The 25,623-nt window shown below is 40.0% G+C and overlaps 1 protein-coding gene across 3 annotated transcripts in view; it reads right to left on the bottom strand.

The window, feature by feature from the left end:
• Positions 1-575: 575 nt before the first annotated feature.
• Positions 576-25,623, bottom strand: part of setd1a (SET domain containing 1A, histone lysine methyltransferase) — a 34,419-nt gene continuing 9,371 nt past the window's right edge. For all 3 annotated transcript variants that reach the window (XM_015054612.1, XM_015054613.1, XM_015054611.1), the window contains exons 6-21: positions 25,078-25,331; positions 22,633-24,250; positions 20,820-21,821; positions 18,902-19,069; positions 18,571-18,655; positions 18,349-18,485; positions 16,887-16,923; positions 16,616-16,808; positions 15,733-15,776; positions 14,156-15,390; positions 12,330-12,684; positions 11,563-11,744; positions 5,468-5,578; positions 4,802-4,921; positions 3,447-3,584; positions 576-2,573 (exon numbers count right to left, since the gene is read on the bottom strand). In XM_015054612.1, coding sequence (XP_014910098.1) covers positions 2,400-2,573; positions 3,447-3,584; positions 4,802-4,921; positions 5,468-5,578; positions 11,563-11,744; positions 12,330-12,684; positions 14,156-15,390; positions 15,733-15,776; positions 16,616-16,808; positions 16,887-16,923; positions 18,349-18,485; positions 18,571-18,655; positions 18,902-19,069; positions 20,820-21,821; positions 22,633-24,250; positions 25,078-25,331 — 5,853 coding nt within the window. In that variant the 3' untranslated portion in view covers positions 576-2,399. The remainder of the gene's footprint in view (positions 2,574-3,446; positions 3,585-4,801; positions 4,922-5,467; positions 5,579-11,562; positions 11,745-12,329; positions 12,685-14,155; positions 15,391-15,732; positions 15,777-16,615; positions 16,809-16,886; positions 16,924-18,348; positions 18,486-18,570; positions 18,656-18,901; positions 19,070-20,819; positions 21,822-22,632; positions 24,251-25,077; positions 25,332-25,623) is intronic.

The following is a 25,623-nucleotide window of genomic DNA, read 5'->3' on the forward strand; positions in this document are numbered from 1 at the left end:
TTTAAATAAAGGAATAATTCCTGGCAGCTGAAAACATGATGGTTCATACCTTTTCCCCCCAGACACACCCTTTCCATGTCAGGATTCTGTTCCCGTCTGGTGAAAAGAAAACAATACGTGACGTTCACAAAGTCAGGCAGTGGCAGAAACACGTTTGAAACAGATGTAGGGATTTTCCAGCTGAGGTCAACATCTGCTGAGAGAACCGGGCCATCTTTCCCCTTCCTCTTTCCGTTAAAGATAATTTAAAAAAATATCTGCAGATGAGTTACAGCTCACAGGACGAGAGAAGAGTCATTAAAGGGAAAATAAAAACAGATTTTCTTGTTTTTATTTAAAAAATATTTTTAATGCACCATTAATAAAGGGTTCAACGCATTAATACAAGAGAAATATTGCAAATAATATTAAAATCATCAAATTAAGAGGAAAAAAAACAATAAAAAATAAATGAATGAAAGGTATGTACACGTTTCCTCATGGAGAGGAAAAGGAACAACATATTTACAGCTTGGAATCCGTTTGTTTCTACGAGAAACAAACATCTCTACAATATTTACATGTACTTCTTTTTATTTTTTTTCTGTTTAATCCTGTCGTAAATAAGTCTTGTTTCGTATGGAAAGGCTTTCATTGCAACAAGCATTATAGTACACAATTTTCAGGTTGCGAGGGAACACAGAAAAAAAAAAAAGAAAAAAAAAAGAGAGGGAGTCTGGTTAAAAGTTTCAACATCAAAGTTAAACTTTGGACGGTCTGGAGGAAAAAAAAAAAAACTCAGGGTAAACATGGGAGAGCCCGACTGTCTGCAGTGCAACACAAACTCATCCAGCAGAAAAACAGCGACGTGCACGGCAAAAAACACGACATGTCCGTCCGCCGCGTCAGGAGAGGACATTTTGGTGGGGGATGCTCGGCATGCGATAAACACTCAGATAAAATAAATACAAATGAGTTCTGGGGGAGCAGGGGATTTTCTTTTAAAGATAACCTTATAAAGCAACTAAACATCTGAGTTATCAACGGAAACATGTTGAAATCCTTCAGTCGTTTTTCTTCCAACAGAGACTTTTTTTTGTTGAAATAAAACAGGAACACAAGAGAAACTGATATACGCGCTTTTAAAGGCAAGAAGAAGAAAATATGCAATGCACAGGGTTCCTACACAGTTGTCATAACTTACAGTGTAAAAGCTACATTTCAAAAATCTGTAATTTGCCAAATGTGGGTTGGAGTCTCACAATAAATGCAAACACGAAAAAAAAAAAATCAATAAATGTGTGTAATGTCTAAGATCTACTGAAATGGCCATTTTTAGTTATTTTTGAATGTGCAAACATTCAAAAATCTAAATACTGATGGGTGAAAAATTAAAAATGAAGGCAAAATCGTTTAAATGTAGCATAAAATGTCTGGACAAATCTAACATTTCCATGTTAAATTGTCTTTTTCTGGAAAGTCGTCAAAGCAAATTCTGTGTAGGAACTCTGAAAGAAACGGTTGATTGCTTGTTTTTGTTCTTGGAGGGCCTGCAGGGAACATACAAGCTCTAAATAACATTTCCAATTGCTTTATTCAAGCAAATATTTTTGCAAACTTTGTGAGAATCTGCAAACCTTTCATACAGAAGAAATGCAGCAAATAATGAGCAGTTAAAAGCAGGTAAATCAGCGTGAAAGGAGAAAACTGTTCTGTTGTGCTGACTGTCAGTAGCAGCTTAAAAAGGAGAAATATTAACACTTTTAGGCGGCAGAAGGTTGTTGCAAATCAAAACCAAGAGGGACACGGAGACAAGAGCTGAACACTGAGGGGAAAAGTCATTTCATCATAAGAAACTTTGTGCAAACGCAACAAAATACTATTAATTACAGCAAAGGTTTTCTAAAGAGATGGAAACAAAACCACAAAACAAATATCGCACTCAGAAATCCTGCATGACTGACAACCTACTGGAAAGAAGATGTTTTATTATTATTATTTTAAAAGTGCGCCCATGACAAGCGATTTTTAAAAACCCTGAATTTTTCTGGCATTCCTGTGCGTTTGGGATGAGTATGGATGCTGGGGGGAAAAACATCTATAAAAAAAAGAAAAATCCCATGATATGTATAAAAAATCTGATCCGACACAGACAGAAATGACCTGTGTTACTGTTTATCAAACGGACGCTGGCGTGGGAATAGAAAAAAAAAAGTTTTCGTGACTTGTTGAATACTGCCACTCCTCCGATGTTGGGAAACAGAAGGAGCGTTAACGTCAATTGAGGTGAAAAGTGCAAATGTGTGCGACACAGTTTCCTACTTTCTGGGGCTCTGAACTCTGACAGAAAAGAAAGAAGAAGAAAAAAGGTAAAGGTTGGCTGCTGGCGAGAAGAAAAAAAACAAGAAGTGCTTTTTTCACTAGTTGAGCGTTCCGCGGCAGTTCTCCGTCCCACACAGGCAGGGGATTTTGTTCTCCTCCAGGGGGAATTTGTAGTCGTAGGTGATCTCCTCGTTGACGGCGATCGGCTGCTTGGAGTAGATCACAATCTTCTTCTGAGACTCTATGGTGATGACCTTAGCGTAGCAGTTTGGCTGAGGAAGGAAGATTTCAAAACGTTTAGGCCTTCAGAGTCACATAAAGGCAGTTACAAAGTCAGACTTTTATCGCCTGGAGAACATTTTAGGATGAAAGGACTAATGTAGCATACGTAAAATTATATTTAATCAACCAATCAATCAAGTTTGTAGAACAATGTCATAAAAAAAAAAATCATACAGTCACCAACAGTGAAACCAGTAACCAGAGGAGGACAGATTACCTAAAAATTATACTCAAGTAGAAGTAAAAAGTATTTGGTAACTCTTCAGATTTTCAATCATTTAATATTTAAAAATTACACCAAATATAAATTTAGGTGGAAATTTTGGTATTTTAAGGATCAAAATGACAATAATTCAACAAAATCAGGCAAAAGAACATTTTTCCAAATCAGTTTAATTTCCCAATTAAAAAAACTAATAAATGTAACAAAAACTGCAGGGGTCTGTGTCTGGTGAATTTTTGGTTAAAATATTTTTGTTTTTCATTCAATGGGTAGAAAATCCAGAAATTTACTCAAGTAAAAATACTTACACAAGCAAAAGTGAAAAGTACAGTATAGTAAAAATACTCCTAACAGAACAGTTTTTCAAAAAAGTTACTCCAGTAAATGTAATTGAGTAAATTTAACTAGTTACTTCCCAACTCTGCCAGTAACAAACATCACATTTTGTCAACTGCCATAATCAAAATCATCAATACACATCAAATATGCTGACCAATGTTTAATTTATTATGTTTCAAAAGCAGCTCTAAGCGGGTTGTTGATGTGTTTGTGACGTTTTAATGTTTTCATGAGGTAAAGCTCTTTGAACTGCCTGAAAAGCGCCACAGCCATAAAGCCGATAGATTTGGTGGAGACTCACAGTGCAGCAGTGGTTGATGAAACGCGCCAGGTTGCCACACTTGGTGGCGTCTATTATTGTGTCGTGGTCCACCCTGAACAGGTAGCTGCTCCCGATGCCCTGCTGAGCGTACCGCTTCTCCCGGTTGTCGGCCACCATCTGCATCAACGAGTCGGAAAATTAGATTTAGTTGGTGGCAAAACACAAAAAGGTGAACAAAACATCTTCACTACATTTTATAGCACATGTAATGTCATTTCAGAATGAGCTTGATGCATTTTTCCCATTTAAATTATTTTGGATTCCATTTTAGCCACATTTATTAACCCATAACGCATATAAGCTCGTCTTAAAACCCATCTATTTTACTTGGCTTTCAACTCCAGCGGGATCTAGTTTTAAGTTGTATGTTTGTTTTTAAACTGTAAGAGTTTTTATTTATTTATTTTTTTTTAATTGTTATGTTTTAATGTACAGCACTTTGTATCAGCTGTGGTTGTTTTAAAGTGCTTTATAAATAAAGTTGGTATGCTATGGTAATTGTGCTGTGAATGGAAGAAAAAATAAAGCTAGAGGCCAACATTTCCTGTTATTCTGTTTCACATAAGAAACAAACCGCTGGTTTAACAGAACATTTGTTTTACAAGATGTTAAAACTGTTTCCCTTTCATTTTTATTCAAAGAACTCAAACTCGCAAAACTAAGAATCTTGTTTTTAACCAGAAAGTCAAAAGGGAGAAGTGTGAATATGTCCATAAAAATCAGGACTGCTGTTTGTTTCTATTTCTTCTGTGTGTCACAGAAATCTGCACTGAAGTAAGTAATGACTGGTGTTGCTTTCACCTTTCTGCAACTGCAATAGCGCAACTACACAACCGAACTTCTTTGAAAAGCATTAGTAGAGCCTTGTGCAAACAGAAAGAATGCACCAAGTGGTTTCTGGACTGTAGGTCAACAACAAAGCACTTGTTTTTTTCCGCACAGAGAGGTAAAACCAGCTGACCAAACGTGTCGGAACTCAGCTTGGGTTGCCAGGCAACGAGCAGAATTCCACTGGGGTTGCTAGGTAACGGCACAGAGCCCGTGGAATGTGACTCAACAATCTGAAAGTTTTTGAAAAGGTTAATTTTCCAGACACCAAAACAACCTTAACTTATTGCCAAAAAATGCCTGGGTGGTTTTTTTAAATATTTGGTCAGTTTTTAGATCCAAGTGGAAATAAAAAAACAGGCAAAAAGTGAATTTTGCATAACAGGTCCCCGTTCTAACAAGCTGTGAAATAATCTAGGAAATGAATCCTTGATCTGTTGAAGCTTTGGAGTTTGAATTCTGTTTTACACTTATCTGACAAAAAATGAAATAAAATAAAGTCGTACCTGTCTGATGTTCTGACCGACGTACTCGATGACCATCTCGTCGGCGGCGATGGGCTCCATGGCAAACAGGCCCCATTCATGGATCCTGCTGCGCCCGAATCGCAGCTTCTTCTTTCTGAACTGTAAGGAGGAAAATTAAATGAAAATAAATAAAAATACAAGCTTTTAATTTCTCTAAATGTTGTGATCATTCAATTGCTGCAAAAATACAAAATCTTAAGAGTTTTTGGTTCAGTTTCTAGTGCAAATTTCTTAGTAAACTTGAAATAAGACAAAACGAGTAACTTTCAGCAACATAAGGACCTTTTTAAAGTAAACAATTCCTTAATATTGATGAAAAATTACTTAATGAAAATCTGCCAGTGGACAAATACATTTTTAATTTATTATAAATTATAATATAGGAAAAGTGTTTTGTTCCAAACTAAACCAAAAATACTTGGTAAGATTTTGTGTTTTTGCAGTGCAGAACTCCACCCAAACATTTTTAACATAGTTTCAAAGTAGCTCTGCATGACTTGAATTTAAAACCACCAGAAACCAGATACGGCTTTGCTAGAGGAAGAAAGCATTTTGCTCTCGACATGGAATAACAAGCTACATGTCAAAAGTGTGTTGTGCATGGAAAATGAGTCCGGCTGTAACCCAACAAGAGGCTGGCTGTACCTTAAGCTGGTTCAGCTTAAGTAGGTCAGAGTCCATGACAGCTGTGGTTCCGATAACGGTGAGGAGGCGCCGCTGCTCTGAGCGCCTCTCTGACAGCACCCGATTGGCTCCCTGCCGGGAAACGAGACACAGAAAACCTTCAGACAGAGCATTCCTCAGTAAGATCGGATCCAGAGCTGCACCTTGACCTGCTTTTGCAATATTCAGGGTTTGTCTACATTACCTACAGTAAAACTCAAATATTTCCAAGGCTAATTTGCAAACTTTGGAGACAAAACAATACTAATAAAGTCAAGACAACAGTTTCAGTTCATTTTATGAAATTCATTACTGTGAATAATTTCTTGTCAAAATTAGAGGTTTTGCAAATTTACACACACCTTTTATACTCGATTGGTCTGAGAACAAAGCAAATTTAACCAAGAAGTCCCCCAATTTCAATACTTTTAATATATAAAATATAAGTGTGAAACGATTAATCGTGATTAATTGATTGTTGAAATAATACTCAACTACTTTAATAATTGATTCACGTGTAAAGGAGCATACAGGCTCAAAAATAAAGCTATTTTTGGAAAAACAACAGTAATTAAGTCAAAACTGAAACTGCGTTTTACAGTTTACATTCCAGACAAGAGAAAGAAGAAAAATCTCAATCTTCTGTTGGTTAATTTGTTCTACTCAGAACTCCTGAAGTGGTTTTAGCTTCACCAGGTTGAACTTCTGGAAAAAACACATTTTGCAATCCAGTTACTGGAAATCTAAAAAATAACCAACAGATTATTCCTACACAGTTTAAATGTCAAGCGGAAAAGGCTTTTTAGATGCTTCCTCTGTTACAATTGATCAACACTCACTTAAACCGACAGCGCTGAAAAGACATTTTATTTCTTATTTAAAAAATGAACTGAATTATGTATTAATTAACATTACTTAATGGATTTGTAATACTTTATAAAACAGTTTAAGTGGTTGAGAAATCTGCAGTGACATTTTTTTCAAACCCAATTAATCGGCAGAATAACTGATTAATCGGCAGAATAATGGATTACTAAAATAATCTTGAGTTCCAGACATAATAAAATATAATGGATAATATTCATTGCCTTGAATAAATCTGTCTGCGTTGAAATAAACAACCTTTTGACTCGAACTAAACTCATAAATAATCACCTGACTTTCTGAAGGAGTTTGTTTCTCCTAAACGTTTGTGACAACTTTATTACAAAACTGTGCAAACAGAATGTCAAGCACTTTCTACAGAAATCACACCGTGAAAGCACCGTATTGAAATTAACAAAGGTGTTATTGAACCCTGGATATTCCTTTGAGTGTGGGGGAATCACACACAGCCTGAGCGAAGACGGGAAATAACATGTGCAATGGAGGAAAGGTTCCTTTTCATTTCCACAGCATAAACTAAACTAAAGGTTGAGATGCCTGGTTTAGTTTTTATACCACAACGATGCTGATAAAAACCGCAGAAAATATTTTTGGCAGACTACTATCCCTCGTTTTACACACAAATAATAAATCAATTGATTTTAATATAAAAACATGACACTAATCAATTTCTGGGACAATTTATGGTGCAGTAAAACCGATCTCTGGTGCACAATTATGACACCTCTGACATAAATTATATAAAACCAGATAAAACGTGACACGACTGCGTAGAGTCCTTGAAAACGGTTGTCTGGTTCAGCAGCACATAAGGAAGCAGAACATATTGGATTTTTTGCGGGTGAAAAATATGGAATTGGGCCGTTTATACCACGGTGAAAAACCCAGATATAGGTTGGGTATTTGCTTCTTTTAATGCATTTATAATATTGTATGTATAAGTTTAAGTGGTTAAATCAGAATCTGCAGAATGTGCCAATTTATTTAACCGATTGTCAGAATAATCGACTAATCGCCAGACTAATCGATTATTTGGGCTGCATTTGCCTGCTCTGCGAACTTAACCTGAGTTTTTGCACATTTATGTTTGTGCTGTGAAGTAATTCTGTATTGAAAACGACAAATGTAACCTTTTAAATCATAACATTTTAAAAAATAATCTGAGAAATTTCATGGTGACACATTGAACTTAAAATCTAAGAGCAAGAAGCCAGGAGCATTTAAAAATAATAATAATAAAAACACAAAATATCAACCAGACTCTATAAACCTAGACATGCATATGAGGGGAAAACCCCTTTACGGAGGTATTTTCCCTCCAGTTCATCAAGACTGCTGCAGGTTTACATTTCAGTAACCTGAACGGAAAGAGAGAGGAGGGACTGCCGGTAAATACACGTGCATCTATTACCAACAAAAGCAGGAATTTCAAAAAAGGGAAACACAACCTCAAGGTTTGACACAACAATGCCGTGCAGACTGCTGAGTAATTGTTGTCGCAAGAAAAACTATAAAACCAATTTAAATGCACACAAGAGACTGTGGCGTTGCATAGCTTCACTGTACAGCCTCATAATTGTCCATAAAGTGCAAAAGTTTTTCCGAACAAAACGAAATATTTCTCCTCTGGTCAGTGAGTCATTGTGGAAATTAGAGAGGATTTCCACACAAACATGCCGAAGAACAGAACCGATCCAAACATTTTCCAGGATGGATATTTTCCTCAGTTTTGTGTTTGTAACAAAAAGCAGAAAAAGTCCCGCCTTGAATCAATGATTGAGCTTCAAATGGAAGAAGAAAAAGTGGATCATGTTTGGCTTGATATGTAGGAAAAATGACAACATGGATGTAAAAAAGATGATGGGAAAAAGCCTGAAAAGATGTTTATTGAAGAAAAAGATAATAAAAACCATTTATAAATGGTCTTATGTTGGGAAATCCAACGAGTTAAGGATGATTTGAACTTTTATCATTACATAAGAAACAAAAACATGAGCTTTCCTTCCAATTAAAACATCAAATATCTACATTCAGATGTTCTTTTTGCAAAAGAAAAGTAACTTCAGCAGAAAGGTTAAGAAAACATTTCATCACATTATCTGGAACAACTTTCAAAATCCAGAGGGAACCAAAAAACTAATTTTCATCCACATCCAACCTGAATAAGCAGGTTAGCATGCTGAGATAGTCAATTCAAAATGAGGCTCGTTTGAACCGTTAAATTAATTATTGTTTTGTTTTTTAGCTCAATAATTGTTAATTTCTTGTTTTGGACCAGGATGCACTAAAGCAACAATGCAGAAACAAGTCATGTTTCCTATTATGTTTTACAAGCAAAGCACTTCCATTTAATGAAAGAGGATCTTCTGTGGGTTTCTGTGGGAAATGTTTATGGTTTGGATGAAGGATGTGGCCAATATGCAAAAAAATCCAAAAAACTGAATCTTGTTTACGAGAATAACCAGAAATATTAACATGTTGATGTAAAAGAATACTGGAAATGTCTTTAAAATAAGAACAGTTACTGCACAAGGGAGAAATCATAGCCATTTATTACACGGCTGAAGACGCCCAGATTTATTTTTAGCTTCATAATCAATCCTCTGTTGGTGTTGAAGAGGAAGTAGTAGCTTAAAATATTTTGTTTTAATGTGATCTAAAGAGGAAGCAATCGCAAGTTTGAAGGTGGAAACAAAGTCAGAAATGAGACAGGATGCATTGTGAAAGCGCTTTTTCAAAAGGTTTTAAGTGGAACTGAAACTATGAATTGTGATTAATCGTGATTATTGTGATTAATTGGATTATTATGATTAATTTGATCAAATTAATCATGATTAATTGTGATTAATCAATTGTGTAAATAATTGTAAACTAATTCAGTAATCGATTAATCATTTACTGAAGCATACAGACTCAAAAAGGTTATTTGCTAAAAGAAAAACACATTCAGGGCTGAAATTAAGCCAAACTGTACAGAATAATACATTTACATTTTGCATCTAAGATGAAATAGAAATAAAAAACTTTAAATAAGTTCTACCCAAAACTCAAGCCATAGTTTTAGCTTCACCTGGTTTAAACAAAACTCCCAAAAGCAATTTGTTTACACATTACTGATGAAAACCTCTGCAGCTGAACCTCAGAAGATTCGTCATTTATGAGAGAAACATCCATTTCTTCTCTTCTCGTAATTCAAGGAACGATAAGCGATTTAACAGACTTGGGTCGTTTTCTTTTCCAGCGCTTCTGGCAGTCACCATTTACGGTCTTTGCTATAAATATTTTGGGTCAAGCTGCACATATTCCTGCTTCTGAAAACTGTTTTTATACTGTGATTATGGAAGCAACAGAGCCTTTAAATCGCTTTAAGAAATATTCAGCTTGGACCATTTCCTGTAAAATAACACCATAATCAAATTTTTCTTCTAAATATAACCCAGCGTTTCTGCAGCAGAAATGTAATCAGTTCCATAAAAACCACAGAAAAATGTATTTTAGGCTTGTATCTTTAAACCGTGATCAAATGTTTGCCTTTAGCAGCCATGTTTTATTATTTATAGCAATCAAACGTCCTCAACTCGCATCAAACAAAGCAAATTAGCACTAAATTAACTTTGAAGCATCTTGAATGTTTACAGCTGAGTCAATTAAATCTGCGCCTTCACATTCAGACAGCCATCAATCTTCTAATTCCTCTTGCCAGATCTGCTCTGGCTGTAATTTTCACCCTGGATCTTCATGCCAGCTCTTGTTTTATGACTATTGCTAAATAATAACAACCTTTTGGATCCAATCCTGACCTGGAGATACTGAAACTTTTATTTCTTTCTGGTGTTAATTCATTGTCAAGCTTGTCTAAACAAAAATTCTTCTGCAACTCTTCCCAGAAATGTAAATTTCAGAGCATGTTTTTATGTTGTGGTTTTGTAGTAGAGGGCTTTAATTTAAAAATTATTGGTATTATGTTAAAGAACCTGACAGAACAGGAAGAGTCTCAGCTCAAAATGATGCGTTTCTCTTGATTTTGAATTAATTTTTGGTTAATAATCAGATTCATTGTTTGCTTTTAGAGAATTTGTCTTAAAAAAAACCAGCCGGAAAACTAAAAGTTTTGGCAGGTGGGTGCTTTTTAAAATCTTAAATAAATCTTACTGGTACAGACTTTGCTTCTGCAGGAAAATTATTTGAGTTTAAGAAGAAACAAATGTTTCTTTTCAACGCTTTACTCATGTGTTGGGCAAAAGTTTTTACAATCAGCCACATCCAACTACTTCATGCAAAAACACACCAACCTAATTTAACAAGCAAAGGGAACACCTTCTGTTAAACCAAATTACGTCAACAAAACTGTTGAATAAAATAAATCCAGACGTATTTTTCAGTTTTATCAGAGTAGTTGGGGATAAAAAGACTTTTCAACAGTTTCACTCATTCGCATCTACAGTTTACACTAGGCTGAAGCAATTAATCTGATTAATCACGATTAATCGATTATTCATTTAATCGTCAATTAACTTATTAACCAAATAATCGACAATGCAATTTGCTAAAAACAACAAATTCAGAGCAGTAATTGAGCCAAAACTGATTTAAAAATATATACGCTTTGCACTAAAGATAAATCATGTCTTTTAGTATGTACTACAGATTAAGCTTCAAATTCTGCAAATAAAATCTGATATCAAGCATATTTTTCTATCAGTTATTAACCATTTGATCAAAAACAGTCAGCAGATCAGCCCTGCGCTTTGTTGATGTGAAGTCAACCAGAAAAGTATGAGCGTTTCACATATGGTGGTGTACTTTAAGCACAAAAAAACAAAAGGTTTTCACATTTTAAAAAGTCATTTAATTGTTTATTTGGATCTTTAATGAGTTTCTAAAAGTGCACATAAAAGGCACAAGTGGTGAAATGGAGAAATCCAATTTCTTTATCCGATTAATAGTCTGGATAATTGATTAGTAAAATAATCAATAGTTGCAGTTCGACTTGACACCAAACTCAACTTATAAACAAGAAAAACCAACCTGAGCTGAAAAATGAAAAACATCCTCTGAGAATAAAAATCTAAACTTTTCACTGCATATAAAATCGGCTCTTACGTGTAAATTTAAGAAAGCTTTTCAAAAAGATAAAAAAAAAAAAATGCATAAAAAGTTAAGAGGTTTGTTGCTGGGAGATGAAAACTCACCGAGGTGTCGACGTTTTCGACTTCCCGTATGACCTGCTCAGGCAGGTCCAGGTCCAGGTAGACGTCCTTCTCCTTGCGGCTGATGGCGTAGTATCCTTCGCTCCTGGCGCATCCCGTCACATGCTCCCGCAGCTGGCCGTCCGCGCTCTTCTTTTTACGCCGGGGGTTCGGCAAATTGGTTAGTGCAGGTCAGAGGTCAAGGGCAACAAGAAACAGGTCTACTTCAACAACCGATCTAATCGTTGGTACCTCCTGCCCAAAAGGGTCAAAGTTCAAAGTAACTGAGGGACACAAAAGATTTATTTATTTTTTTTAGCTAAGTTTGTAAATAAATCAAAATCCATAGAAAAGAAAAAAAACCTTCAGCAAAAAATATATGTGAAAAATCAACTTGTTAGATTGAGAAAACCAGCAGGAAAAAATAAATGCGGAAAACGAGAAATCAACTCGTTATCTTGAGAAAACGGACATTTCTGTCTTGTGATAACATAAATCTCTCGTTATAAAGAGAAATCAAAAGCGATTAAGACTCCTCTTGGCTTCCGTAGAAAAGCAGTAAAAACTTCACTAAGATTTTAATTTTTAACTGGACCAGCCTCAAATCCTGAGCTGGAAAAACAAGATTCTGCCCTTTTTGTGTTGTGGTTGAGGGCTGAACAAAATAACTAAGAGGGCTAGAAATGGCCCTCGCGCCGCAGTTTGGACACCATGTTTCTGTGGAAATGTTCCCACTGAACAGCCAAAGAGAGGCCAGTTGTAAAGGATATCAGTGTGGCTGACCCAGTGGGTGTCGTTGAGCCAGTCGGAGCTGTGGTCGTCCTGCAGCAGCTTCTCGTACGTCTTCTTCAGGAAGCTCAAGTCTTCCCCGTCCAGACCCGAGTTCCAGATGTCATACAGGATGGTCATCTGCTCAAACTCGCTGCGGTTTTCAAACTTTAAAAGTAGCGGCTCAGGCGCCGGCGCTGGTTTGGGCCAGCTCTGCGATGACGTCACCCCGGCCTCCTGCAGAAAGAGACGCTCGCTCTTCCTCATCCCTTCAGCCACTTCGTTCTCCGTGTCCGAGCTGGAAAGTTCTCCAGACTCCAGCTCCTCCACGTCAACATCCTCCTCAAAATCTGATTCCTGCAGGGAAAAAGGCTCATTGTTGGTAACATCATACCACACTGTTAACATTTAAGATGAATAAATAAAAACAGAGTGGGAACCAGAAGGGATCCGCGCCATCTTGGTAGGCAAGTGCAGAACAAAGCGTAGATGCACCATGGCTTAGAGACCAACAAAATAAACGTATATTCCACTCTTCACCAATGTGGAAGAGAAAAAAACCAACAAAATGGCTTCGTACGTCATTTTGTAAAGGATGTACAAACTCTTTGTGTGAACAACAAGGTTCTGGTGACTGGCAGCGTGAGAACATGTAGTAACAAACACTCAGACTACACTGCAAAAATACAAAATCTTACCAAGTACGTTTGGTCTAGTTTCTAGTGGAAATATCTTAGAACACTTAAAATAAGACAAAATTAACTTACAAATAACTTTTAAGCAAGATATAAGAGCTTATTTTAAGAAAATAATTCCTTAATGTTGGTGAAAAAGTGTTAGATCCATTATAACAACTTAAAACAGCCGTTTTGTCTCAAGCCATCCAAATAAAACCTTTTGGACATAAAATATATTCATTGAAATTTAATGCAAATATTCCAAAACTGAAGTGAAAAAACTGTTAAAAACCCACATTTGTTGTTATATCTGGATTTAAGAATCATAGCTGGTCCTTCTTCATTTTTAACCAAATTTATTTGGAAGATCCAAGACAAAAATTATGAATTATTTTTGTTTTAAATATCTTAAATACTCCCAGTCCGGTGGCGTGACCTTCCTGTTTTATCCATTTTTTCACTCCACGCTGCTGTTGATTTAAACAGTTACGAGGCACAGTGGCAAACCCTTGAACTGCTGCTGTGCAAGTTACGCAACAGGTTGTTGCTAGGCAACCAAAGAGTGAGCGAGTTGCTAGGTAACCGCAGAGTGAGAGAGTTAGTTCACTCCAAACAGTTTAGGGATGCAAGTCCGGCTCTTTTCTGTGGCTGGTTTCCTAAAGAGTATTGCAAGTATTTTTCAAGACCAGCACTGGAGTTCGAGTCGCTATTATTCCCATAACAAAGTAATCTCACGACAGTACCACATCACATGGTGACAAAACCGTGTGTCTGTTCTTTTACAGTGGAAAAACCTGCATGGCGTAACGAGAAATGACAAAGCAAATGACGTGAGCTGACGGCGGGTTTTAAAACAAACAACGTCACAGTTATGTCACTTGTGGGGAAACCACACACCTCCAGCTTCCTCTGGTCGTACCAATCTGCTCCTTCTGCTGTTCGGTGCGACTTTTTCTGACTACAGTTCTGGTCTCACACTTTAATCTGAGAATTCTGGCTTTAATCTGGGAATTTTGACTTTATTCTAAAAATTCTGAGAATTTTGATCTTAATTTGACTTTTTAAAATCAGAATTCACACTTTAATGTGGGAATTTTGACTTTAATCTGATAACTCTGACTTTAATCCCAGAATGTGTTGAAGCCACCCACCTCCAGCTTCCTCTTCCTCTGCTTCTTGCCCAGCGGCTCCTTCTGCTTTTTCATGCGATGCGGCTCCAGGTTCTCCTTGTCTTTCCTCTTCCTCTTCTCGCTCTTGTCCTGGTCGACCTCCAGGCCTTTGTAATTCTTCCTCTTTGCTGACGGAGACACCGGCGCCACCTGTCTGTCATCATCAGAGTCGCCCAGATCTCCCACCGGGGAGAAGTACTCGCCTTTGTCTCCTCTGGGCGGCGCCGCCTCCCCGATCACCTCCTCCGGCGCCTCCAGGACTCCAGAGATGGAGTTGAGGTCCGCCGACACCAACACGGACGCGTCCTGCCTGGCAGTGGGTTTCCTGGCGCCGGACGCCGCGGCGGCTAGCGCCGGAGGTTTGCAGTAGTTGTGCTCCAGAAGTACGACGGCGCCACCGGGGCTCATCAGCAGAGCCAGCGACTCCAGGGAGAACGGGTCGCCCTCCATCTTCTGCTCCTCAGCCTCGTCCGACGTCTCCGTCTCCTCCGAGTCCCCGGCGTCCGGGTCCATTTTCAGCGCCACGTCTGCCAGCACCGACAGGTCGGCGCCGGCCAGCTGCAGCAGGCTGGACGCGCCGACCTGCTCCCTGATCCTCAGCCGCTGCTCGCCGTCCTCCTCGTCCTCCTCATCCTCCCTGACGGCGTGGCACACGCTGGGCGTCCGGGTCCGGCCTCTGGACCGCTTGTTGCCCGGCGCCGCCGCAGGGGCTTCCTCGAACGCCATGCGACACATCGAGGCGTGGTCCAGCGGCAGGTTCTGAACAGTGCGGCACACCATGACCGGAGCGGCGGCGGGCTTGGGCGAGTCTTTGCCCGCGACCCGCTTGCCGGGGGATTTCGGGAAGGGAGCCAGGGGTGTCTTCTTGGACTCGTCGGGGTCCTGGTTCCAGCTCGGCGGCGGGACGATGAGCGCGTTGCCTTCGCCGGGTTTCGAGGCGAAAGGAAGCAGCTGGATGCCGTGAGCGGGGCGGCAGGCAGGCGGCGGCGTGAGAGCGATGGGGGAGTCCAGAGGCTTGTCGGCGGTGGGCGGAGCCTCGCTTCCCGGCTGCGTTGGCGACGGGAGCGGCGGTTTGCCGTCGTTCTCGTCTGTGGAAAAGGAAACGGTCTTCCTGCGTTTCTTCAGAGGAGGAACGAAAGCGTTTGGAGACGAAGGGCGAGGGCCGAGCGGAGACAAATGAGCCGCCGGGATATCGGCCTTGATTTCCTTAGGAAAACCTAAAGGAGAGAGAGATTAGAGCAGATTATGCAAATATAACTCACAGACTGAATGAGGGAACCTGGTTTACAGTGAAAGCTTATTCTGACTTTTATTTTTTTTTAATCAAAATTCCGAATTTAGACAGAGAATTTAATCAGAATTCAAACTTTAATCTGAGAATTATGACTTTCACCTCGGACTTTAATCACAACTGCACCACTAAAGGGAGGCAGACATTTGAGAAAATAATCCAAATAGACCTCAGACTGGAAGAAATCAAAGGTACTTCCAACTTTGATTTAAAATTTGCCCCTGGTTTTGGAGGCTTAATAAAAATGAGATAAAAAATGCTGACCAACCTTTTTTGATGTCGACCTTTGGAACAGCAGCTGCAACAATTTCCCTGAGAAAAACGGAAGAAAAAATGATCTGAGCAGGAAATAAAGACTGAATAGTTATCAAAACTATTTGACCCAATAGATTTCCACTTCATATCCCACTGCATATAAAATTATTAAAATATTTTCCTGATTTATGCAGATAAACTGTCCAGAAGTTATTGTGATAAGCGATAATATTGTTGTTTTGAGACCATTTTCAAAAAGCGTAAGAAGTTCATCCTCTTAAAGATGAATAAGCTTTGATCTCTAGTGAACATTTTACCCTGGAATTGGAAGATAATTTAAATATATAAAAAAAAACTTAGGCCTGTCACGATATAAAATTTTACGAGACGATATATCGTCAGAGAAGCGATAAACGATAATATTGTTGTTTTAAGACTATTTTCAAGTAATATAGTGGTAATAATGGCACAATAATGCAGGAACACATTCTCTAAGATCAATAAACTTTGATTTCTGATGAACATTTAACACTGGAACTGATAAATATATAAAATAAATGAATAAAAAAACAAATAAAATGACTGGAGACTTTTATCATCCAATTTATGGTTGAAACAGAGAAAAATTATGGAAATTATGAAGCTAGTTTTAATTTATCAGGCGATTAATTGACTTATTGCTTACTGATGTCAGATAACGCCCCCTGCTGGAAAATTTTGGACCAACATAAATCCACATCCTAAGCGGCTTTAATATTTATTGATTCGCTTTGGAATTTAGCGAATAGAAATAATTTTGTTGATCCTAATTAACCTGAAACAGGAGAAATTTGGTCTGATTTTAACTTCAGACAGGGAGAAATAAAACGTGTCTTATTTTAAAAAACACAACATGCCTGTCGTCCTCCTTTTCAGTTGTGCTGTCCATTGTCGACTCATCCATGGAGTCTGGACCGCCACTTTCCACTAGCTCCCCTTCCTCCTCCTCCTCATCCTCAGAGGAGGACGAAGAGGAGGACGCCGAAGAGGAGGAACCTTCAGAGGACGAAGACAGGCTCTCATCATCGCTGTCACTGCTGAGTCCGTCATCTGTAAGAGAAAACAAAGTCAGTTAACTGGTTTCTTTACTGAAAGGAGAAAAATAAACATTTAGTCATTGGATTTTACCATCTGATTCCTTTTCACTCTCCACTTCTTCGTCCTCCTGCAGAGAAAAGGAAAACATTACAAGTGAAATGCTGCCATCTAGCGAAAAACATGAATCATTCCTAAAACAATTAAGTTGGGCTGCAACTAATCATTATTTTAGACATCAATTGATCTGACGATTAATCAGATAGAGAAATTGGCACATTCATACATATTTACTCTTTTACACAGTATTAAAGGGATGCAAAGAAAAATTTGTTCTTTTATAGATAAGAAAATAAACATTTTGTTGCCTAAAACGCAGAAACAAAACAGTCCTTCAGTGAATTCTTGCAGCAAAGCCTGTATCTGCAGCTAAAACAAATAATTTTACTATCAACATGTTTAAAGCTTCAACATTTCTGCTCGATTTATCGTCAATACAGAGTAGAGCCGATCTGCCGAATATTTCCTTTAATTAACTGGTTAATAATTATAGAGATAAAAGGTTTGGAAGGACAATTTGAACCTGGTGAAGATAAAATTCTGGTAGGATTTATTCTAATCTTAAATGCAAATTGTATTTATTTTTTGGACATTTTTGGCTTAACACTGAATGTGTTGTTCTTTTAGCAATTGGCCTTTTTTGAGACTGTATCATCCAGTTAATGATTAATCAAGAACTAAATTAGCTGACAATTATTTCAATAATTGATTAATCACAATTAATCTGATTAATCATTTCAGCCCTGATACTTTTAGTACGGTTACTGCTCTGCCTGTGTCGTTCTTTAAACAAATTGTTTTCTTTTGAGTTTGGATACTCCAGTAAACGATTAATCTAATACTAAATTAGTTGGCGATTATTTCGATAACTGATTAATCGCAATGAATCATTTGAGCCCTAAAACATTTTGTACGTTTTTTTTCTTAATTGCTACTCTGAATATGTTCCCTCAGCAAATAGCCTTTTTGTTGAGTTTATATAATCCAGTTATCGATTAATTGATAACTACATTGGGTCACAATTATTTCAATAATTGATTAATCACAATTAATCCGATTAATCGTTTCAGTAATAATATTTTTGTACATTTTTGGCTTAGCTACGGCTCTGATCATGTTCTTCCTTCAGCAAATAGCCTTTTCTGAGTCTATATACTTCAGTTAATGTTTAATCGATTATTAAATTAGTTAACAATTATTTCAATAATTGATTAATCACAATTAATCTGATTAATCGTTTCAACCCCAATATATTTTTATACAATTTTATCTTAACTATTTATGCGTATGTTATTGTCTCAGAAAATGGCCGTTTTTGAGTCCGTCTACTCTATTTAGTAAATAATCGTTTACTGAATTAGTTGACAATTACTTGAAAAATCGATTAATCGTTTCAGTCCTATCTGAATATTTACATTCAGTTATTTTCTTCAGCTCAAAATACACTAGTTTAATTTGAAATATGTGTTTCAGCAGTAATAAAAGTGTCTCATGCCTTCTCGCTCGATGAGCCGTCGGATGTTTCCTCTCCTTCGCTGTCGAGCTCCCAGGGTTTACGACTTCTTGGCTTCTTTTTCCTCCTCTTGTTGTCCCGATCAGCTGCATGCCTGTCTGCCTCTGGCATTCTCCCAGCTGAGAACCAGACATCGATTTAAGAGTTATTTCCTTCCGGTCGATTAGTTTAAACCCTCTTTTTAAAGCGTCAACATCAACAAACCTTCATCATCTTCATCCGGTGGAGTTGAAGGCCGAGGCCTCTTCAAGTCTCCCTCTTTGAAATCCTGAGGTTCTTTCCTTTTCACCTGCACCGTTGAACATCGACATGTTTTGTTAATTGTAAAAACAAAAGTCAATGAATGTTATAGTTCCAGCTAAACTTTACAGTTGTGTTTAATAGCACACAATCTGGGAACACTAAACATTAACTGAGAGTATTTAAAATTCGGGAACAGCTTGGTCTTTTCGAAGAAATAAAACTCAAAACTGGCAAAAATCTTCAAGCAACAGATGTGGATAATTTCAAATGTAAAGAATTATGATATTTTTACCTTGAATGAAGGTAATCGCAGCGCTCCACGGAGAGAAAACCCCTCCAACCCCCCACTTTTCGCCCAATCCACAAGCGACGTCAGAGGCTCTCGAGGACGGTTGACCTTTTCCTCTTTCTTCTCATCGTCCCGTAAGGCAGACACTCCCCTAACCATCGTCTGGAAAGGCTGAAGAACAAAACATTCTCAATTTAAAATCCCAAATGGCTTCAATTAGGCACAACTCCTGGCAATCAAGCGGAAAGGGTTGAGCTCTTCACATGCTGATGTTAGAAGGATATTCAACTGCAGACGCATATTTTTGCTACAACTAAAAAAGTTGTTCCCTAAATGAACGCTATGTTGTTGCATCTTAGGCAATAAAATGTTTATTTTCTTATTTTTAAAAGGGGTTAAAGTATTTTAATCCCTTTTAAATCCCTGTTAAATATACAATGCTACAAAAGCATTGTAGATTTAATGCTTTTCTAATGTTGCATAAAAAGTTTAAGTGAAAAAAATGTAGAAAGTGACGATTTTTGTAGCCGATTAATCCTCATAACATCTATAGAATAACCGATTAATCAAATAACTGTTAGTTGAAGCCTTAATTTCATTTAACTACTTGGGAATTTTCTTATTTAAAACATTGATCGATTTGTTTATTTGCATATTTTAATGCATTTCTAATATTGTGTAAACAAACTGGTTTATTGACAAATTTGCAGAATGTGTACATTTTTATTTGATTAATCGATTAATTGTCAGAATAATCAATTACAATAATAATTGTTAGTTGCAGCCCTAAACTTTTGAGAACTTGAATTTTGTGTTAGAAGTATAAGTATGCATAGAAGTATCAGCTTCTATGCATCATAAATCTAGAACAAACATCCAGAAAACTGCAAAACAGCTGAAACACTGAGTTTCTTTAAGACTCTCCTAGACCAAAATCCCACCTGTTCAAAGGTGATTTTGACCCATAATAAATAGAACATAGACTGATATGCTTGATGATTTTGATGATGACGCTTGACAAATTGTAAAGTCTGCTACTGTTTTCACAATTGATGACCATGGCCCCCCTGTCCAAAGCTGCTCGCTGACAATGACTGCCTTTAGTTTTAGCTGTTAAGTTATCAATAAAGTGCTAAATCTTAAATGTACGCCTGATATCTAAAACAAAAACAGACGCAGTGCTTTGCTGCTAACACTATGCCAACTAGATGCAGTCAGGAAAAGGTTTTAATAAAAACGAGGAAGACGAAGTCGGTCAGTGATGCTAGCTTGACTATGACAGCCGAACATGTAGATGTGCTGCAGAATTCTGTGTTTTGGTTCAGTTACCAAATAAATAAATAGGCGACCTAAACACCAACTCTGACAGATCATCAGTAGAGCAGGGGATTAAATTAGCTAATCTACCACCACAGCGTTAGCTTAGCTAATAGCAGCGATAGCTAACCTACCAGAGCGATCACTTATCAATAATCACAAAATGACCATCAAGCCTGAAAACATAAAACTGTAACGGACCGAATGTCCTGTTCTCTGTGTGGGAAATGTTTCCGTGTTTTTTCGTGTTGAGTTATGAAACATAAAGTGACGCTGTTGTCAGTTGCTATGGCAACGATTCTAGCGTAGCGTAGCCAACACGGAGCGAGAAGAAAAGTGGCCCTGAATCGTTCGATGGTTTTTCTGTGTTAATTTTCTGCTTGCTGGGGCACCAAATTAATAATGCCTACATCTCCAGGTTTCATTTAGCTAATCAATCCACCGCAGCTTTGGACGGCGTGGAAAAGCATCGGCTCTTTGTGCTCAGTATTCTGCATTTCCAAACATACAACGTGTCAAAATGATGCGTTTATGATGTTTTCATGACATAAACACTTTGCAATGTACTACAGGAATAAAGTTGATTGATTAATTGATTGATCACCTTGGCCTTGGTCTCCTTCCTGTCCCACCACTCATCAAAAGTGGCGAAGGCGACATTCTCCACCATTTTGCGGTTCAGGTCCCGCTGCACGATGTTCTTCATCTCCTGGATCAACGAGGCCAACACCATCTGAACCGTCGCTTCGTGCGGATTCTCCGCCATCATGGGCATCGCCTCCCCAGAGGCGCTGTACTCGTCCCCCTCCCCGGTCAGCATGGTGCCGTAGCCGGGCGGCGGCATGTAGGACTGGAAGTGAGGCGGTAAGACGTGCGGCGGCCACCCGGAGTGCGGAGGCGGGATGCTGTGGTGCGGAGGCGGCGGTATCTGAGTGCTGTGGGTTTCGTGGTAGGGGTATGACATGTGGGGCGGCATGTATCTGTGGTCCTGGTCGTAGTGCGCCCCCGCCCCATTGCCCTCTTGGTCCATGTAGGGGTGGTGCGTGTGAGGCGGCGGCATAGAGTGGAGATGATACGACGCGTAGTCTCCGGTCGCAGCCTCGCTCGGCCCTGGCGTGCCGTTGGACGACGACAAACGCATCTGATGCAGGCGGCTTAGCATGTGTGTTTGCATTTGGAAGGACATGGGGGCTCCACCGCTGTACTGGTTCATCAGCTCCATGGAGGTGGCGTAGTCGTACATGTGGTGGGGCATCGGGGGAGGATACTCGGGGTGTAGCTCCATGTGAGGAAGAGGTGGAATCCCAGGCGGAGGCGGCGGCTGAAGGGAGTAGCCGGGCGGAGGAGGGGGCGGTAAATGGGGCGGGTAGGAAGGAATCGGCGGGTGCATGGAGGTCCCAAAGTGCTGTGAGGAATCAGAGATGGGTGGCGGAGAGGATGAGGGGTCTGCCGGCTGGGAGAGTCCAGCAGCGGCGGCTTGTGAGGACGACGGCGTTGATCCTGAGGCGACTGTCGGCTGGTGAGTCGTGACGGTTGTTATGGTGGTCGTTTCCTCGGCGTCGTCGTCTGAGATCTCCATGTCTTCACCAGAAGAATGAGGAGACGCCTGACAAAACACAGAAGTTACAGTTCGAGGAACCACCGACTCTTTAACAGGAAACAAAGAAAAAGGAATAAAAGAGGAAGGGTGAACCGATAAACCATTCCTGGACTTTGGGAGATTAGTGATCGGTCGATACTTCTTATCAACCTCAGCAAAAACTCAATCAGTGGTCAGAGAGAGAGGCTCAGCCCTAATGGTGGAACAACCTCTTAGTTTTCTCAGTGTAAGTCAGGGGTGTCCAAAGTGTGGCCCGGGGGCCATTTGTGGCACTCCATGTGATTTTGTGCAGGACAAAAATGGCAGCTCAAAGTTGGATTCTGATGCAGTCAATCAAATCTTAGAGAGAAATGTATACAGAGAAAGTTTTCTAAATCTGCAAATTACAACACAAAGTGCTCATTTAATTAAATGTCAGTAAGTAAGACCACAAATTATTTAACTTTTTATTTTTCCTTCAGGATTAATGAAGTATTTTTAAACTGAATTTGAAACATTCAGCAACTTTTACTCAAAAGCAGACGAAGGTTTTTGAAGAATGGGTGATCCATATCCTGCTCTGGTTGCTAAGAAAATACACAAAAAATTCAAAGATGATAGAAAAACCATCAACATTTAAGATACCGTTTGCATTTTTTATTTTGTTTTATAAATAAGGCAAACATTGGAAATCACACTTGTTTATATTATTAAACTATTGTGTTGCATTAGATGTGCAGATATAAATATAACTTAACTTTTCTTTCTACAGATTTTTAAACCTCTGTTGTGGCCCTCGGTGTAAGTGATGATGATGATGTTTAGCGCCGTAACGTACCTGGCTCTGCCCGTTGAACGGCGGTGGCGTGTGCGCTCCGGTCCGGACCCCCGGATCAGCAGAACCAGCCTGAGGATCGTCTTGCTGCAGAGCTTCAGTAGCATCGATGCTAACGGGGGGCGGAGGTTCCTCTGGAGCTACGATATGGGGGGAATAATTTTCGGAGGGTTGCGTCCCCGCGGCGAGGACAGTCGGACTCTTCCTCCCTTCTCCTTTTCCCCGTTTCCTCCCTCTGTGTCCTTCTCTGTCGCCCTTCTTCCTGTGGTCCTTCTCCCCGTTGTCCCCCCTGTGCTCCTGCTCCTTCGCAGCGTCGCCTCTTCGCTCCGCTCCCTCTCTACCTCTGCTCCTCTGCTTCTCCTCTTTCCTGTCCTCCTCGTCTTCCTCGTCAGAAGCGAGGAATGAGAACTTGGCCTTTTGTTCCTTCAGGAGCATCTCGATTCGAGAGTCCAGGCTGCTGCTGTGGTAGACAAACGGCAAACTTTCGTTTGTGGAGTCCGGCTCTGGAGAGGAGTCGCGATGGGGAGGTGGAGGGGAGCTGGAGGAGGAGGACAGGTGGTGAGGCAGGGAGGCCGAGGAGGGAGAGTTGGAGGAAGATTTGGCGGTGGTTGGTTGGGACGGGGAGGAAGGTGGTGGCGTTTTGGGCGGCGCGGGTGGCGTGGTGGGACGGCGTTTGGGTTTGGTCCACTGGTCTTCGCGGGCCGGACTGTCCTGGTTAAAGTCCAGCGTTCCCAGCGTCTCGGCGACGGCTGCTGCAATAACGGAGGCCGGTGGGAGCGGCGGCGGCGGAGGAGGCGGTGGCGGCGGCAAAGTGCCGTGATGGTCCTTATCAGAACCAGCTTTCTCTGCCAGGGCTGAAGCCGCCGAGCGGGAGGAGCCATCCTGCGGCGCCGTCGGGGCGGGATCTTTGGAGGAGGCGTACGCCGAGTAAGACGACGGCGGCGGCGACAAGCTGTTGGACGACGATCGGTAGGAGTTGGAGTTGTATCTGGGGTCGGAGCTGTTGGCGTAGTCGGCGTCTCGGTCTCGGTCCCGGTCCCGGTCGTGGCTGCTTCTTCTGCGACTGCTGTGGTGGTTGTGAGAGTGGTGGTGGTTGCGGTGCCGCTGGTGGCCGTGGTCGCCGGAGCGGGAGCCCACGCTGTCTCGCCGGTAACCCCGGTCGTCCCGGCGGTCCGAATGGTGGTGGGAGTGGTGGGAATGGTACTTCGAGGAGGAGTTTGAGTCTTGCTGGTGATGGTAGGACGACCTTCTGGAGCCGACCCCCGCGGGCGCATACCTCCCCACTGATTCGCGCTCCCGCTCCCTGTCCGGCGGCGGAGGATGGTCGTACTGGTTGCAAATCGGCGGCGGAGGCATCGAGGAGTGATGCGCCATGTGTGAGCCGGGACCTCCGAGGTTGGGGTAGGGCGGGTAGCCTGGCGGCTCGTTGGGACGGTACGATGCGGTCGGGGGGTACGAAGGGCGCCCGCGGTGGTACAGCGACGGATCCTGTTCGTCGGGGTAACGAGACACTTTGAAACCTCCAACAGAAGATGAGACTGCAGACGATGAAGATGAAGATGGCAACATGTCCTGGGGAGGGTAGCCGCTGCTCAAAGAGCCAGAGTTGTAGTTCGGATGCCTGGAAGAGATTTTACTGGATTAATTACAGTTATCAATCAGAAGAGCTCTTTCTTACTGCAGCTGAACAACTAGGCTGAAACAATTAATCGATTAATGAAATAATCGTCAACTACTTTAGTAGTCGATTAATCATTAACTGGAGTAAAAAAGAAATCAATTTGCTGGAAGAACAAACACACCCAGAACAGTAATTAAACCAAAACTGTAAAAAAGAAATTAAAAGAAAGCTGAAACGATTAATCAAGTTAATTGAGATTAATCAGTTACTGAAATAATCGTCAACTAATTTAGCAATCAATTAATCGCCAAGTAGAGTATACAGATTCAAAAAAGGCAATTTACTGAAGAAACAACATAATCAAACCCAAAATTAAGAGAAAAAAAAACATTCAGGTTGAAACGATTATTTGGATTAATCGTAATGAATCAATTATTGAAATAATCAACTAGTTTAGAAGTTGATTAATCATTAACTGGAGTATGCATACTCTAAAAAGGGTAATTTGCTGACAAAGCAAAACACTCAGATCTAATTAGGTCAAAAATATACATAAATTTAGCATTTAAGATAATAATAAAAAAACATATTTCTCTGTCAATCCATCCTTTGCTACAAATGATCACGGTGATGGAATTATATGTTTTTGCATTTTAAGCAATACAATGTCTATTTTCTTATTTAAAAAGAAATTAAATGTGTTCATTTGCATTTGTTAATGTATTTGTACCATTGTATAATGAAACACTTCTTTAAAAATCAGATAAATGGTCAGCATAATGTATGGAGGACCTGACTACTAAGCTAATCGTCTGGATGAACTCTACCTGCTGTTGGAGTAGCCCGAGTCTTGTGAGAAAGGAGTCCCAGATCTGGAGCTGTAAGGCGTTCCTCCGCCCCCCTGAGACGAAGCAGACGAGCTCGGCGTGAACGGACCGGGTAAAGACGAAGGCGGCGTGTCGATACGCTGGTCGCCAAACCCGGTATCAGCAGAACACGGGGTCATGCTTCCCGACGTCAGGGCTTGGACTCCTGCAGCCAAAACCGCGAGCTCGCTGGAAAACCTCCGCCGGATTTCAGACTGAAAAACAACAATGTTCAGAGTTAAGTAACAGCTAGTTGCATTTACTCAATTACATTTGAGGAACTTTTTAAAAAAAACTAACTTTTAGGAGCATTTCTACTCTTGAGTAAATTTCTGTATTTTCTACCCACTGAATGAAAAACAAGTTTTAACCAAAATTCACCAGACACAGACACAGATGCAGTTTACGTTAAAGTTTTATATATATATATATATATATATATATTTTTTTTTTTTTTTTTTTTTTTTTTTTTTTAAAAATATTTTTTTAAAAATTTTTTTTTTTTTT

Source organism: Poecilia latipinna, unplaced genomic scaffold, assembly GCF_001443285.1.
Source record: "Poecilia latipinna isolate Pla-1442-1.1 unplaced genomic scaffold, P_latipinna-1.0 Scaffold1264, whole genome shotgun sequence".
Classification (NCBI taxonomy): Eukaryota; Metazoa; Chordata; class Actinopteri; order Cyprinodontiformes; family Poeciliidae; genus Poecilia; species Poecilia latipinna.